The sequence below is a fragment of the Octodon degus genome, unplaced genomic scaffold (genome assembly GCF_000260255.1).
Source record: "Octodon degus isolate 3935 unplaced genomic scaffold, OctDeg1.0 scaffold00079, whole genome shotgun sequence".
Taxonomy (NCBI): Eukaryota; Metazoa; Chordata; class Mammalia; order Rodentia; family Octodontidae; genus Octodon; species Octodon degus.
The window spans coordinates 5544587-5559286 of record NW_004524655.1 but is presented as its reverse complement, the minus strand read 5'-3'; the positions used below and the strand labels follow the sequence as shown (position 1 = coordinate 5559286).

General features: G+C 44.9%; 1 protein-coding gene across 1 annotated transcript in view; it reads left to right on the top strand.

The window, feature by feature from the left end:
* Cit (citron rho-interacting serine/threonine kinase) overlaps positions 1 to 11525 on the top strand; it is a 174148-nt gene extending 162623 nt beyond the window's left edge. Inside the window, exons 44-48 of the mRNA XM_004636241.2 lie at positions 215 to 295; positions 2440 to 2518; positions 2658 to 2837; positions 7390 to 7693; positions 9039 to 11525. Coding sequence (XP_004636298.1) covers positions 215 to 295; positions 2440 to 2518; positions 2658 to 2837; positions 7390 to 7693; positions 9039 to 9062 — 668 coding nt within the window. The 3' untranslated portion in view covers positions 9063 to 11525. The remainder of the gene's footprint in view (positions 1 to 214; positions 296 to 2439; positions 2519 to 2657; positions 2838 to 7389; positions 7694 to 9038) is intronic.
* The last annotated feature ends 3175 nt before the right edge of the window (positions 11526 to 14700 follow it).

The window sequence follows — 14700 nt, the reverse complement described above, 5'->3', positions numbered from 1 at the left end:
TTTAAATTTTTAAAGCTAAAATACTCTTTATACTCTTTATTTTTAATCAAACTAGAATTGGTTCTGCAGAGGTCCTCTGGTTTTAGCAATCCAGCTGACTCTGGCTGAATGCCCCTCTGGGGTCTGTTCTTCATTCTTCCAGTCACAGTGTGTGTCACTGATGTCCCCCACTGCTGGCTGGTGCTAATGCCCCTGTGCTCTTGACACCTTGCAGAATTTGGGGTATTCGTGGATTCTTATGGAAGACGTAGCCGCACCGATGATCTCAAGTGGAGTCGCTTGCCTTTGGCCTTCGGTACGTGAGGCACAGTGTGGGTGTCCTGGGAAGGGATGACAGGTGGGATTCTTCTTGGCTTAAGCCACATGCTTGTGGATCCCATTAGATGCCAAGCACCATACACAATAGTCACCCACGTAAATGTCTACGGCAGAAGATTCTGAGGCTTAAGGAAGATTTGCATAAGCTAGATCACTTAGGCCATAATTCAGCCTTGTGAAATGCGTGTAAAGCTCCCGTGACAAAAAGGAGACTATTCCCTATGGATGTATTTCATTCACCTCCGAAGGTTACGTAGTATCCCATGGCATGGCATAGCTACACATGAGATGAATTTAACCAGTTAGTTCTAACCAGGCAGACCAATGAGGCCAGACCTGTTTTTGTTAAGTGTAAACAGCACCAGTGAACATCCTTGCACCAATCTGTCCAACAGCAGCCCTGATCATAAGTTTCTGAACGTGATGCTTCTGGGTGAACGAAGAGGACAGATGCCTCCAGATATGTGCCCAGTTAGGCGTATGAATGTTCTGAAATGCACAAATACCTTCAAGGCTATCTTAGTTGTCTGTGGGTACATAGTAGGCTGTTTCCCCAATGCAGTGACTTGAAACAGTAGGCTCCACTGCTTGTGATTCTGCTGATCGGCTGGACACTTGTGCTCTGGGTGGCATCAGTGGGGGCCCAGGGGCCGCTAGAAAATCCAAAACAGCTTGCGAAACCCTCGGGCAGCTGGCGGTTAGTGCCAGACACAGGTCGGAGCTCAGCTGGGGCAGGTGGGTGGAGGGCCTCAGTTTCTCCCCATCTGTATAAAAGTGGCTGCGAGCAGGCCTTTTTGCTTCTACCACATTCTGTGGGTGAAGCAGGCCAAGGTTTGCCAGGTTCAAGGGAAGGAGGCTGAGGCTGCCTGAGGACTGAGGTCTGCGGCCCATGACTGAGAGCCTGATAGCAAAATAATAGTTTGTACAAGGGACAAGAGTGCTACCTTTCCCTTTAAGGCAGGACACAGAGCTCACCGTGTTTTCTCCAGTTTCCGTGACACTGACAACAGATAGAATATGAAGAACAGAAAGTATCTACTTATCTATGAACTCAGTTTTTGTTGTTTACTAGGTTTTTTAATTTTTTTATTTGGAAAAAGGCTCTCGCTAAATTGCCCAGACTGGGTTCAAATTTGTGATCTTCCTGTTTCAGCCTCCCAGAGTGCTTGAATTAAAGCTGTGCTCTACTATGTATATAATGTTTGAATACATATAGAAGGAAAATTCTTATCCATATTTCCTGTCTCCTTCATTTTTCTATTATAATTTCCTGAAAGGAAAAAAGCTTTTTCTTATTTATCCAGTTCTTTATGCAAGTATATTCTTCTTCTCCCCCCCTCCCCCATACCAGGGCTTAAACTCAGGACCTTGTACTTGCCAGGCAGGCACTTATGCCACTGAGCTATATCCCTGGCCCCCAAAACATGTATTCTTTATTTTATTTTATTTTATTGTATTTTAGTACAGGGTTTACAGGGTCTTACTACACCGATCGGACTCATAGTGAGTGATCCTCCTGTTTTCAGACTCCCAAGCACTGGGATTACAGGCATATAATACCATGCCCAGTCTCAGGGTGCCCCAGGGATGGGGCCAGCACAGCACACCCAGGATTAAAGCCCGGTCACTGTACCTGCCTAAGCAGTGCTTTAGTCCAGTGAGCTATCTGTCAAGCCCTTAAAACATATATTCTTATCGCCACATTTTTTGCAGCACATGCCAGGCAAGTGCTATACCACTGAACAACATTCCCAGCACCCCTCCACCTTTTCTTTTAAATTGGTAAAGTAGCATATGTTATGCATTATTCTAAACTTCACTTTATATTTGCACTGAGAAATACACTTTGAGTATTTTTTCATAGCAGTACATAGAGAACTTCATAATGAATTTTTAGAGCTGTGCAGAATTCTGTAAGTTTATAAAATTCATTGGAGTCAGTTCCCATTGTCTGCTTTAACAAACAACATGGCCGTGAATAAACAGGATCACAGACAATTAAGCTGACAAGTAGAGGTACCTGGGGGATTGCTGGGTCATACAATGTATTGCAGCCAGGTTGTGATTTTCCCTCTTTGAACCCTTCTTTGCCCTACACCTTCCTCCATGGGGACCATGCAGCCTACAGAGAACCCTATCTGTTTGTGACCCACTTCAACTCACTTGAAGTCATTGAGATCCAGGCCCGTTCCTCACTGGGGTAAGCAGTGTCCATCATCTGTGCTTTGATGTCTCCAGCTGTTGGAGGGTCTTTGGGTGGATTGTGTGTTTTCCTCCTACCCTGCCTCATGATGGAGGTAACCTGCAGTGAATATAAACCCTTGTCTGGAACTCCACAGGACCCCTGCCCGAGCCTATTTGGAAATCCCAAACCCGCGCTACCTGGGCCCTGCAATTTCCTCGGGAGCAATTTACCTGGCTTCCTCATACCAGGATAAATTAAGGGTCATTTGCTGCAAAGGAAACCTTGTGAAGGAGACCGGCACTGAGCACCACCGGGTCCCCTCCACCTCCCGCAGGTACCAAACCTTTCTCCTTCTTCCTTCCAGCAGGGGGCAGAGTACTGCAGTGCAGAGCAGAAGGAAATCTTGCAAATAAGCTGTTGCACATTTCTTAATCTTTACTTTGACTCCAAATACAAACCAAATATTTCTTTGAGATCTATGACCTTGAAATGGCATAGGTCTTTAGAAGCATAAGGAAAATGGTAAAAGGCTCCCTTATAAATTGGAAGGGACCTATCCTGACTTCTTTGGTAGGTATTTTCAGCAGCATTATTGGAATAGAGCGTAGATTATGTTTCATAGGTTAGCAGATACTTTGCTCTGCTAGTTGTTAGACTTGTGGGGAGAGGTACAGTGATGAGGAAGCCAGATGCAGCTCACAGCTGGATGAGAGCGAGACATGTGCCATCAGGTATGTGCCCTCTGGTGGGGTAGTTTAAGCACTGTGGATATTCAGAAGAGGGCCTTGCAGCTTTTATCTGGGACCCAGGGAGGAATTCCCGGAAGAAATGAGCTGCAGAGTTCCTGGGAGGGCAAGAGTGCTCGGGCATGAGAAAAAGACTTGCCAGAGACGGACGTACACGCCTCTTAGATGCTGACAGTGACCTAGGCTTTCCTCCAGATTCAAAACCTCCTAGTCACAGAGTGATATTCTTTTATTTTTAAAATTTTACTTAGCTTTGAATTTGTGATCCAGTGACATGGTACAGAGTTCAAAGCATACAAAGGAATGTATAGTACAAAATCTGCCTTCTGGCTCTTTATTTTTTAAGAACGGGAGGTGGGGCAAGATAGTTCAGGGGTCTAAAGCAACTGCTTAGGCAAACATGCAGGGACCGCGGTTCGATCCCTGGCACCACATGCTGTGCCAGCCCTCCCCTGGGTAGACTGAGCGGACCACCAAAAAAAAGAAAAAAGAAAAGAAAAAAGAAATGGGGTCTTGCTATGTTGCATAGGCTGGGCCTAATTCACAGGCTCAAGCAGTCCTCCTGTCTCAGCCTCCTGAGTAGCTGGGACTATGAACAATTACCTCCACGCCTAACTTCTCTTCTGGCTCATTTCTCTCAACTCCCCTCACTCCATCACCACCACCCAGGTTCCCTCCCTGGAAGAAATATGTTTTGAAAGTTTCCTGTTTTTACTTAGAGACCCTTGGTGCATATGCATGTGTGAATGCATGTTCATGTACGTGCCGTACCGTTCCTTTTTGAAAAAAAATGATCTCTGTATCAGTCTGTGTTCTGTTGTTAGAATGAAATGCCTGGTGCTAGATGGCTTATAAGCAAAATAGGCTCATGACTCTGCTCCGAGATTGGGGATTTATAGATATTGATGGCCTTCTTGCTGGCAGTCTCAGGACAGAATGTGGCAAGAGACAGGAGCACATGCGTGCCTCTTCTGAACTCTGTCTGAACCTCCTGGCTTCCCAAAGGCTCTACCCTGAACTCTGTAGTTGGATTAGGATCCCACCCTTTAGTACCTGAGCCCTTGGGGTGGGGGTGGGGGTGGGGGGATACATGTAGTGCTATCCAAGCCGCAGCAAATTTCTTATTCAGATAATTTGCATGGCTGAAAACCTCCCTTTAAAAATGTAAATTCAGTGGTTTGTAGTAAATTCACAGATTTGTGCAACCGTCACCACAATATAATTTTAGAACATTTTTATCACCCCTAAAAGAAACCTTGCTTTCCCCATCTGGTCTGACTGCCTGAGGCACTTGCCACCTTTAACAGTTGTTTCTGTGCGTCTTTGCCTAGCACAGGGCTTTTCTTACCACACAAGCTCAAGAATGAGTCTTTTCCAGGACAGGTTGGATGTTGCCATTTTCTGAAGAGCCTCATCCTACTCCCTCCAGTGGTTTGCCCAGCTGCCGTGTGTTGTTACAAGTCCTTTGATTTCACCTTTACCACAGATCTAGAGAGAGGGGCATGGGCACAGGATAGGTTAAAGTCTCACAGAGCTTGCTGTTCCGAGATTCGGTTGTTTTTGTTATATAAACAGTGTTCACGTTATTGCAACAGTGTTTTACAGCATTCTTAGTCAATGTGATTTATGTCATTTTTTGCTGTACTGGAAATTGAACCAAAAACCTTGCCAAGGCTAGAAGAGTACCTCTGAGCCACCTAGGAACTTGCTGGAAAAGCAGAAGTGCCCAATAACCAGGTGCCTCTCCTGTCTTTTGGTTTGATGAAGAAAGTTCGAAGAACTATTTATTTCCAGAATTTTGAAAAGTTAATTTGGCTGGTCTTATCAGTGTTCCTGTTGTTTTTATAGAGCAATAGATTCCCAGAGGCCTTCTTGCCACGCTGGAAATGCTCTTCTGTGTCCTTCTAATAGAAGTGGTAGCATATTCTGCATGTTCTTCTGTGCCGTAGTGTGTCTTGGAGATGGCTTCATGTCAGTATATGAAGTATATCTTCAGTTTTTAAAAATGTAGTGGCTGCATTGCATTCCTTCACATTGTTGTACCTCTTTTTATTTTTATTTTTATTTTTATTATTTTTTTTGTACTGGGAATCAAACTCAGGACCTTGAATTTGCCAGCCAGGCGCTGTGCCACTGAGCTATATGCCTGGACCTGTATTCCTCAGTTTATTTAAGCATTCCTTCATCAGTGGAAGCTTAGGTTGCTTTAGGTCTGTTGCAAGGGAAAATGACTGAACTTACATCATTTTGCATTTATAAAATCTATCTGTAACATAACACTGTAGGCAAGAAACTGATGGGTGTTCTAGATGAGTATTTGTAATCCTACCAGCACCCATTTGTCATCCTACCAGCAGTGTTAGAAGTGGCACTGGCTTTGTTGTGACACAGAGCTAGAGCCACAGCCACGTTTGTGCAGGAAGCTGGAGGCCTTGGTCTGCAAAAGGTTTGAGATTGTTTAACCACAGGAGTATTTAATTATCCTAGAATTTTAATTTTCTGGGCTGATTTACCAGCTCCACATGTTTACTCTTTGAATAGCTGTGTGAACCCCCCTGCCAGGTCAGGTATGATGTCTAGGGCTATGGATACAGTAATAGGGAAGACAAATTCCTTACTCTTAAGGGGCTCATGCTTTGGTGGAGGAACCAACTCTATTACCAAGTGTTAACTAATGACACATTGAGGAAGCACCCAGATTTGAGACTATGGGAAAGACTTAATTTAATTCTGTCTACAAACAGGAAGGACAAAATTGGAGTGATATGAGCAAATACCTGAGGGGAGGCTGCATATATATAGGGTTTGGACTTGGGGTCGTAGTCCCACAGAATCTGTATGGGAAGTTTGAGGTCAAAGCTGCAAGGATGGTCAGCACAGGTGTGGGTGTACAGCTGGGTCTTCAGTGCCGGGGAGATTGCAGGTCCAGTCCTAAATTTCTTTATGGTCATTAGTTCCGTTTGCTGAGGGCAGCATGTTTTTTTGTAAAGGTTCTTTCTGAGGCTAGGACTGACAGCAAATACTAAGAGAAGATAGATATCCATCTAATATTCGGTCACTATTCTAACAATGCCACTCACAGTTCAACTTTCTTTTGTTGATGTATTGAAGTTAATTTGAAATGTTTTGTTAGCAAGTTTTAATTCCAGGAACTTGCTGCAAAATCACAGTATCAATAACTGGGTGTTCCTGACTCCTTTAGCTTGATCCTCCCTCAGACAGACCTTTCAGGATCTGCACCTCAGAGATGTCTCAATCTTCTTTGAGTAGGTTCCAGGATGTGTCAGGAAACTGATCAAATTATAACTAAGGGTTTTTGTTCTGTTGCCTCACAGGATAGATGACCAGACACCTTGATTCTGGGACTCTATGGCTTCTCTGTAGGCAGCCACTTACTCTGTGGTTGAAAATGGTTCCAGAAGCTATGAGCAAGGGGCAGAAATAATGTGTTTGTTTCCCTGCTTGCTGCCAGGCATGTCTGGAAAATCAGTTAGTTCTTAGTTGCTTTATAGAATCATCCTTTTGCTGCTGACTGCTCCGGGCAGATCAGACCGCAGAAGGCTGCCTTGGCTGGGTGTGAAGGCCTCGTTATCCTGGTCTGTTTAGCAAAGCAGGAAACAACTCTTTGTAGAATGGATGTGGTAGATCATTGGTCATTAATGGATCTGTAGATGGAAGACTGCACACTTGGCTTTGAGTGAAGAGTTTTCTTTCTTTCCATTAAACTAAGTTGGTGTCCTAAATGGCCTTCCCCAGGCAGGGAGCACCCTCCCCCATGCTTTATGATGGGCCCCTGTGGATACCTTCTATAATTTCTCTCCCATTACAGATGGGCTTAATGTAGCTCTTCTGTTTGGACATAACTTTTTTGTTTGCCTTCCACATTTCAAAGCTAAATGGCCAGAGGTGCATTTTAACCTTGATTTCCAGACCTAGATGCTTGGGTTTTTGGTTGTTGTCATGTTTATTCTCTTCCCTCTCTTCATCACTAAAATAAAGCAAACAGGAAGTCTGAAGTCCAGGTCTGATCTTTTTCTAATCAACAGTGGTGATGTTGGGGTAGGGGGCCTTTTCAGAGAAGGACAGTGCCCCACTGGACTTGCGGCTCCTCAGCTCTCTGTCTCCCTGTCTTGTTCCCAGCAGCCCCAACAAGCGAGGCCCACCAACGTATAATGAGCACATCACCAAGCGTGTGGCCTCTAGCCCAGCACCACCCGAAGGCCCCAGCCACCCCCGAGAGCCAAGCACACCCCACCGCTACCGTGAGGGGCGAACAGAGCTGCGCAGGGACAAGTCTCCTGGCCGCCCCCTGGAGCGTGAGAAGTCCCCGGGCCGGATGCTGAGCACACGTAGGGAGCGGTCACCTGGGAGGCTGTTTGAAGACAGTAGCAGGGGCCGGCTGCCTGTGGGAGCTGTAAGGACCCCGTTGTCCCAGGTGAACAAGGTGAGGCAGCATCCTGAGGCTGGAGGGGTGACCTGGGGAGCTGAGACTCCCAGGGTCAGGGCCACGGCTATAAAAAGGGATTGCACTGTTGGAATTCAGGCTCTGAGGGGCATATAGGTTTAGGAGGAAACTATATTTAAGAAAGGGGCTTACTAAGCCATCAGATAATGTGTATGATTACAAGGAAGATGTGTATATGTACTAGGTATATCGTAGGTCCCAGAGGTACCTTTTTTCCTTTCCTAGAGACCAGTTACAACTTCTAGAGATGTTCTGTACATACAAGCAAATGTATGTGTGTATTCTCCCTCTAAGGAAATGATATCATGCTATACGTGTTCTGTGCCTTACTTTTTTCAGACACACATATAAACACACATATGTATATGTGGGATTTCTTTCTGAAAGGCTCCACAAAAAATCCTCATGTTTACTTCCTAGAAGAACTTGGTTCTAGGGGCCAGCCTGATAGCTCAGAGGACTAAAACCCCTGCTTGGGCAGAGTACAGTGGCTGGGGTTCGATCCCCTGCATGCTGTGGCAGCATGCCAAGATGAGACTGGTGATTGAGACTGCGCGTGGTGGTATGCGCCAATAATCCCAGCACTTGGGAGGCTGAAAACGGGAGAATATGAGTCTGTTCTACATAGGGAAACCCTGTAGACCCTGTCTTAAATACAAAAAAAAAAAAAAAAACAAAACAAACACACACACACACACACACACACACACACACACACACAAAAGAAAACCTGGTTCTGGAAGCACTTTTTGAAAATTTTAAATCATGTTCATGTATTACCTGTGTGATTTTAGTTTTTAGGTTAGTGACTAAGGATATGGATTGATGTGTTTGCTGTGGGCTGCCGTGAGCAGGACATGGCCCAGTGCTGGGTGACGCCTCCAGGAGGGCCTGGCTCTGGAGCCCACGTGGGCTGCACAGCCATCTTTCTGCCCCCGCTAGCTGTTCTAGATGGCGTTTTCTTCCTAATGCCACTCGAAGTTTAGACTTGGCCCTTTGCTGCAAAAGAAGGGAGGAAAATCATCTAGATATATTTTTCCTTTTCCTCCAGATTTACCAGTAAAACTGTGTGCACGTGTGTGTGTGTGTGTGTGTGTGTGTGCGCGCGCGCGCGCGTGCGCACGCACACACACACACAGTTTGGGGAATTTGCAGTGATTTGCTCTGATTGATCGCAGGCAAGATTGCTCATAGTGCTGCCCTGGACTGTCCATTAGCTGCTGAATGGACAGACTGGGTGCTGCTAATCCTTACCTAGATTGTGTAAAGTGAGCCCAGCAGTGTTTGGCTTTGGAGGTTAAAATCCTCTTTTATTTGCTCCTAGGTCTGGGACCAGTCTTCAGTATAAATCTCAGCCAGAAAAACCAACTCCTCATCTGACTCTGCAGGAAAACACCAAACACACTATGGAACTCTGCTGCAGGGGACCCGAGCACCTGCCTACTCAGCTGCCCCATGGCACAGCTAGGCCCAGACCCACCTCGGCACGGACACCTCTGTCTCCAGGAGGTGCAGGTGGCTGAGGCTCTTTGGAGCCATCAGCACTCAGTGCCTCCTTCGGGCACCTTCCTGCAGTCATCCTCTTTGCACTTTGTTACTCTTTCAAAGCATTCATAAACTTTTGTACCTAGCTCTAGCCTGTACCAGTTCATCCAAGGAACCAACCAGACACTAACTCTGTGGTTAGAATCCTAATTAGCTACTTCAACACCTAGGGTTGGTTGGTTTTTCTTTTCTTTTCCTATTTTTTTTTTCTTTTTCCTTTTCCTTTTTTTTTTTTTTTTTTTTTAAGACAAGAGACTTAATAGATTTGAATAGCAATGTATTTCCTGTTGTAGTCATTTTTAGCTTAGATCACATCCTCAGGTCTTTGCCACTGAAATGTAGTGTAGAAGAGTCCCCATCAATTGGCTAACCTCCTGCATTCATGTAGCTTTATCTTCATTCCAGTCTATTCTCATAGATGGCCCTGTTTTACCCAGGGTGACATCATAGCCAAATGTTTACTGTTTTCATTGCCTTTTATGGCCTTGAACACTTCCCCTCCCACCAGCTGAGAATGTATGGAGGTCATCAGGCCTCAGCTCGGAGGCAGTGACCTGGAGCCAAGGGACCTCACTGAGCTTTCTTTCCCTGCTCCTCAGTGTCATCCACCCAGCCTGCTGTCCCCGCTGTCCATGTGGCTTTGGCCAGGAAAGCATGCAATAGACTTGCTCCGAGCCCAGCATTAATGGGCCTTTGGGTTGGGGAGGGGACAGGGCACCTACCTCCTGTCCCCAACAGTGTGTTACTCCCCACTCTGGGACGGGGAGGAGCCCCGTCCAGGAGCTCTGCATGGCGGTTCACTGCATGTGCTATCCCCTGACCTGGCTAATCCCCTGGGTTGCTCTGCCAACATACTGATACCATCCCATAGCTCCTGCCAAATTGAGACCCTCTGATGACTTGCCAACTAACTGGCCACAACAAGCTGCAGCCTGTAGCACTGATCAAACAAACAAAACGCTCAAGCCTTACGACCAGAGAAGGATTTCAGCAAACCACCACCTCTCACTCAGTTTCCTCTTGGACCTTCACACTTCCCTGCTGAGTTCCGCATCCATGTTCACAAACAACGTAGCGCGGTTCTACCCAACAAAACTGTGACTTCCCAAACGAGCCTTTCCCTAGGGCTAGACCTAAGACCAGGATGTTGGAGAGAGAAGCCGCAGCTCAACTCTTCCAGCCCTACAGGGTTGGCAAGTCCCCTTTAGGTGCAGTGCGGCTCACCCCGTTTCTCTAGCCCTCTTTCAGAGTATGGGATTCCTGGCAACTGGTTTAGAACCAACCTAGAGGCTTTGCAGTTGGCAAGCTAACTAGCGGCCTTATTTCTGCCTTTAATCTCCCACAAGGCCTCTCTTGCTTTGGATTCTCTCTGTGACTCTTAAGCATGCCTCACCAACCAAGGCACATGCTAGGTAGGCTAAAAGGTAGACCTATTTCCATCGCAGCAGGTGAACGTGACTGTGTCTCCAACCCATATGTCCACAGTTCAGGTCACTTTCCAGATTGCAACCTGGCCCAAATACTGGCTCCTTCCTGCTCGTCTCTTTACCTAAGTGCTTTCTTGTTTGAAATGCCCATGAACCTCCATGTCATAGCACCTTTGGCAAGTGTCCTGCTATCGTGTTTTATGTGTTGCTTGGAGTCTTTGGGGTCATATTCCCTCCCTCCCCTCCCCCAGGGCAGATCCGACTGAATGTTTGCTGAAGTTTTTGTCTCTTGGTCCACAAGTATTTGGAAAGGTCACTGATAATTGGTCTTTCAGTCTTGGCATTTCATTTAGGATCTCCATGAGAAATGGGCATCTTGAGCCCAGAAAATGTATATTGTGTGTCTCATTTGTGAAATGCTTCCTGCTATATAGAACTAGCTCTAAAGACTGTACATATTTACAAGAAACTTTATATTCGTAAAAAAACAAAACAAAACAAAAGGAAATTGAATTGGTTTCTACTTTTTTATTGTAAAAGGTGCATTTTTCAACACTTACTTTTGGTTTCAATGGTGGTAGCTGTGGACAGCCATCTTCGTTGGAGGGTGGGGAGCTCCCTGTGACCACCAAGATGCCAGCAGGAGATATAGTAACAGGAAATTGCAGTCAAAAGCTTATTAGCATAAATAAGATTCTAGGTCTCCAAAAGTACAGGCTTTTTCTTCATTACCTTTTTTATTCAGAATGAGGACGAGAACACAAGGAACAGTTCAAGATCCATCTTGAGAGGAATGAACTTTGTTGTTGAACAATAGTGAAATAAAGCAATGGTCTAAAAATGTTGCACTTGGTTCGATGACCTCTTCTTTTCTTGATGGAGACTTAACCATTGTCAGGGTTGATGTAGGCTGGTCATCATGGCATGGGACCTTTTTTATTCTTTGGAGGGTAGTGGGAGCCACGTAGTACTAAGAGCCTGCTGCTGTCCTGAAATCTAGAACTCAGTAACATGCTGTTTTGCTGATGTTGTTAAAGTTTGGTCAATACTTTCAGTGAACCATGAATTGGTTATTAAGGTCATTTATAGGACTGTGGAATTGGAAAGCTCCTTAAACTCTCAAGTAGGCCATTTTGAAGGGATTACTTAATAGTGGATTACCTACAATGCATCTGACCAGGAAAACAGGTCATCTTAAGATTTCTCTTGGCATGATGAAGCCACCGAGAATTTAGTAATGTACATTTGTTTGGAGGGAGGAGTTCATATCATAGTAAATGAAAACTCAAGTACTTTTATTTATTTGTTTTAAATCTATTTGTGCTGGGGAGATAGCCCAGTAGAATAAGCGCTTGCCTGGCAAGTGCAAGGGCCTGAGTTCAATCCCCAGTTCCACAAAATAAATAAATCTATTTCTTTGGTATAGGGTCTCACTATGCAGCCTGGACTAGTAGTGAACCTCCTGTCTCAGCCTCCCTAGCGCTGGGATTACAGGCATGCACCACCACGCCTGGTTTCAACGGCCAGCTCAGCACAGGGCCAGCACGGCGTATGGTTCCGAGGCTCAAACATGAGTCCTTGCACTTGCCACTGAGTTATCCCCTCAGCCCAATACTTCTGTTTTTACCTAGGTGAATTTTTACAGTCTGGAAGGTAAATTTTCTCTTTTGCGTTTTAGTTTGTTAAATAAACTGACTTGATCCAGATAAACATTAGCTTTGGCAAATGGTGACTCTTTTTTCATACTGTTTTTCATGGTTTTCAGTCTTTGATCTCCTGTTTTCTGATGAAGTACTCTGACCATGGTCAAAATTTGATTTGCATGGTTAGATCTGATGGCCTGTGATAGTCCTAGAGGAAATCCTGTTCTTCTTTTCTCTTTTGGACATAAAAATCTGCCACAAAGTCTTAATTGTAAGAATGAAAATAAGTCATAAGATGGAGTGAAATGTGTGAATTTTTCTTTCCTTATAACATTAAAAAAATGTCCAGTAAATACCAGTCAACCATTTCAGTTACTGTCCTGAAGATTCTTGACAGCCACAGATTACTTCATAAGCTAAGTAAACATGGTTTGGTTCCAAAAGGAATTGCCAATAGGGTTCTTTGGACCCTAAGCATGGACCTCAAAGAGACTGCGCAGTGGCACCATAAAATGAGGCCCAACCTTTCCGGCTGCCCCTCCTATTTCTTAGGTACATATTAGATGTTTTCTATGCTTACAACTTAATTTTCATGAGACTAAAGATGTTGAATGGCTAGCAAATTTCATGATCATGAAACATGGACAGATAGGCCAAAAAGAGATGATTTGCTTCATAGGATCAAACTGTCTTCAGAATTGAGTCTCTTGAATAAGATTAGCTTTAGAAAACATTTGTAAAGATTTAAGACTAAAGCCTGTCAGCTTAGCAAGTTTTTTTTTTTTTTGTTTGTTTGTTTTGTTTTTAGCATAATAGTTAAACTGGCTTGATCTTAGCTAGGAGAGATTTTGCTTCCTCTCCCCCAGAAGTCATTTGATAATGTCAGAGTGATTTTGGTTATCACAGTTGGCATGTACTGCTGGTATGTAGTGACAGAGGTCAAGGATCCTATAATGCACAGTAGAGCCCCTGTTCCCCAGTCACAAAATCATCCAGCCCAAAATGTCAGCCATGCCAAGACTGAGAAATCTTGGTCCATGTGACTCTAGGTGTGCTTTATTTATATGAAAAAAAAAAATTGTCATTTCCCTAATCAAATATTGAAGCTTTTTCTGAAACTGGGAAGGGTGGGGGTAGAGAAATAGAGTATAGTGGTGATCACTTTATTTGCCCTTGAGTCTATCAATGATTAATGGAACTCTGAAAGGATTGTTAAAGAGTTAGAGGAAAGGACTTTGGAAATGACTTTGCCACTGTGCCTAATTTGGGCTCCGTCAGAGAGACACCAAATAGGAAAATAAAACTGACCCAGAGGATGCACATGCAGAGCTGTCTCCTGTGATCTTCCTGGAGGCTGGGTTTCTAGGTGGGCTGGGTGAATTGAGTGGCGCTGGGGGAAATAGTAAGGGCAGGCAAAGCCCTTCATCCAGGCAAGGGCTCTTAAGTTGTGTGAGGGACTGATTGGTTACCTTTCTTTCATTGCTGAAACAAAATACTGATTCCCCAAATTAAGGAAGCAAAGGTTTATTTAGCTCACAGTTTGTGGCAGTTTCAGTCCATGCCCAGCTGGCTTCAAGGCAGGGTGTCATGGCACAGGGGCAGCAGTTCAAGGTGGGAGAAGATAGCAAAAGCAGCAAGAAGAAAAGGGGAGGAGCAGCAGGAAGAGCAAGCCTCTTTCCTTCATATCGTATGCAGGCTACCTACCCTAGGGTGGGTGTAGCACTCACACCCATCCATAATCCTAGCATTGGACCGTGAGTCAATCAGAAACTCTAGAAACCAGGCCAGGCCCATGACTGCATGATGTTTTGGGAGGGCCATCTGGCCACAAACCATAATAGGGACCGACGGGATAGTGTAGTCATGGGAGCTAATCCTCAAGACAGTCCAGTGTTATTCCCAAAGAGAGCAGTGGGGCTCAGAGCTTGAGTTCTGGCTGCTGCTCCAGCTTTTTGGATTCCCTCCAAGTTTCAGTGTCACATAAGTGACATCCTATGGGAGGACTTCGGTGGATGTTTTTAATTAACATGATGTGGGTTCTAGAAGAAATGCGTGCATGCCCATAACTTCCTTGCTTTCTCCTGAAGACAATTACACTTTTTCCAAGGCTGAAGGCTCAAGTTTCTGTGCTCCGCTAGTGAGATAGTGAAGAGAGGTGTTAGGGAGGGATTCGTCAGAAGCAGGATGATTTGATGAGTGGTCCCCAGACTTGGGTCTTCATCAGCTCATTCAAACCACTTGTGTATATTGGTAGATGTCTTAGTCTGTTGATTGCTGCTGTAGCAAAATACTCAAGACTGGGTAAGGTATAATTTTCTCAATTCTGGAAGCTGAGAATCCACATTCAAGCTACTGCCATGTTTGGTTGTCT